The 2,345-nt window shown below is 38.9% G+C and overlaps 1 protein-coding gene across 1 annotated transcript; it reads left to right on the top strand.

Moving 5' to 3' along the window:
* The first annotated feature begins 324 nt into the window (after nt 1–324).
* LOC138287106 (olfactory receptor 13G1-like) lies at nt 325–1,359 on the top strand. The gene has a single exon (XM_069227467.1). The coding sequence runs from the start codon at nt 325–327 to the stop codon at nt 1,357–1,359; it is 1,035 nt and encodes a 344-aa protein (XP_069083568.1).
* Nucleotides 1,360–2,345: the final 986 nt, after the last annotated feature.

The following is a 2,345-nucleotide window of genomic DNA, read 5'->3' on the forward strand; positions in this document are numbered from 1 at the left end:
ATTTCAAGCTAAAAAAATCCAGGCTACCTGGAGGAGGGAAACTAGAAAAATGCAGAAACTTGAAGGTACACATGCACGGAAGGACATCAGGAGGTACTATTTGTCAGCTGGAAAGATGGTGCGCCAGCTTCATCCATAGGAATGGAACAAAGACACTTCTGGACAAACTAAACAAACATGTTGCATAATCTGGGTGGAGACTCTAGAAGATGTTACAAGGTCTGAATGTGAGATTGGAGTTTTTTAGCTGATTAGAAACTGTTATGTGTAATTATGTTTGCGACAACTAATTTTAGTTATAAGAAACATTTTATATTGGAAATTATGACTCTCACTAACCATAACTTCTCTATGTTTCTACCTATTAGTGCCATCACGTTGCTTTCCATTTATCAGATGATGCCTCTCATTTTAACAGAACACACAAACAAGACCTCATGCTCAGAGTTCTTCTTTATGGGATTCTCCAGTCAACCACAAATGCAGCCTACGTTCTTTGCAGTTTTGCTGTTGATGTACCTTCTTGCCCTGCTGGGAAATGTCCTTATTATCCTCATCATATCAACAGATGATCGTCTTCACACCCCCATGTACTTCTTTCTAATCAATCTGGCTGTACTGGACATCAGCCTGACCTCATGTATCATCCCGAAATTTCTAGTGATCCTGCTCTCTGAAACAAAGTCCATCTCGTACTTTGGTTGCATGACACAGCTTTACCTCCTGACGTGGAGTCTGGGCACTGAGCTCATGCTTCTCACAGTGATGGCTTTTGATAGGTATGTTGCAATCTGCATTCCTCTTCATTATCTAATAATCATGTGCAAGAAAATATATGCTTCCCTTGCTGCCATCATCTGGTTTGTTGGCTTGTGTAATGCCACAATCCACACTAGTTACATTCTGAAGCTGTCCTTCTCTGAAATAAATTATTTAGACCATTTCTTCTGTGAAATACCAGCAGTTCTAAAAGTTTCACTCTCTGATACCTACCTTGTCAAAATTGCAGTCCTAGTGACAGACATCTTCCTTGGCATGATCTGCTTTCTCTTCATATTAGTATCGTACATACAAATTCTGACATCTATTGTCAAGATGCGCTCTACTGAGAAGAAAATGAAGGCCTTCTCTACCTGTGCGTCCCACATAATGGTGGTAACTTTGTACTGTGGAAGCACCATCTACGCTTATATACTTCCTGCACTGGGCTATGGTAGTAAAGGAGATAAGGTAGCTTCTGCCTTGTATGCTCTTGTTTCGCCAGTAGTAAATCCAATGCTCTACAGTCTGAGGAATGCAGATGAAAAGCAAGCTTTCTTCAAGATTTTTGCTAGACATATTTTGCCGCGGACAAAATAGTGTGCTTTAGTGGTAGCTCTGAAAATGTGTACATCATTAAACTTTGGGAATGGCCATATTGAATAAAGTGATCAGCACATGATGATTTTCCTAGAGTCTGTTCCATAACCTTCGGGGCTCCCACTATTATTTATCAACTGAGCATTTCATGTTAACAATACATGTGAAGGAAAACTACTTTGCAGATTGCTTTTTGAATTGGGTTGTGCATTAACATTGCATTGATATTTCACACCATTTCATAGAACACACATACACAACAAAGATAAACATATATTTTCATAGATAATTTGCATATAGAGTGCTGCTTCAGGGGTTGTATGAATATCATCTTAAATATGTTACAGTCAATAAAATAAGACAGCCTTCAGAATTTTAGTAAGGGAATCTATGGATGTCTGTAGAAGAGGATTGTATTTTTTTACTAGAAGAGACTACCCCATAGAAGGACTTTGAGTAGAAAGAAATCTGTTACTTTTTAGCAATGAATAGAGAATAGAATTCCCAGTATACATGTGTCTTTGTTCTGGTAGTAGTTCACTGCAAAGAAAATCAAGGACTGTATATCAAACAGACTGTTTAAAATGATTTGAATCAGCGATATAAAACCAAAGTAAAGAACTCCAAGCTTGTGTAATATGGTCTTTCATTTTAAACTTAGGCCCATATTTATACTCGGTTTGCGCTGAATTAGCATAATTGTTGTGCACTAATTCAGTGCAAACCTAACTCCATATGTATACATTGGTGTTAGATACGTCTAGGGCCAAAGCTATGGAGTTAAGGTCGTTTTCCAGACGGTAAACCCTACCTTGTGTCAATGAGATGCATGGTAGGTGTTCCCATCCAGAAAAGGACGATATGGTCTTTGCCCCATATTTATCCCCCGTGGGGATGGTGGCCTTAAATAATGTCCCTAAGCGTACTTAGTGCCATTATTTAACGCCTGGGTATGGGCAGGTGTAAGGGAACCTTCAGGCATATTT

This window comes from Pleurodeles waltl, chromosome 4_1 (assembly GCF_031143425.1).
Source record: "Pleurodeles waltl isolate 20211129_DDA chromosome 4_1, aPleWal1.hap1.20221129, whole genome shotgun sequence".
NCBI classification, from domain to species: Eukaryota; Metazoa; Chordata; class Amphibia; order Caudata; family Salamandridae; genus Pleurodeles; species Pleurodeles waltl.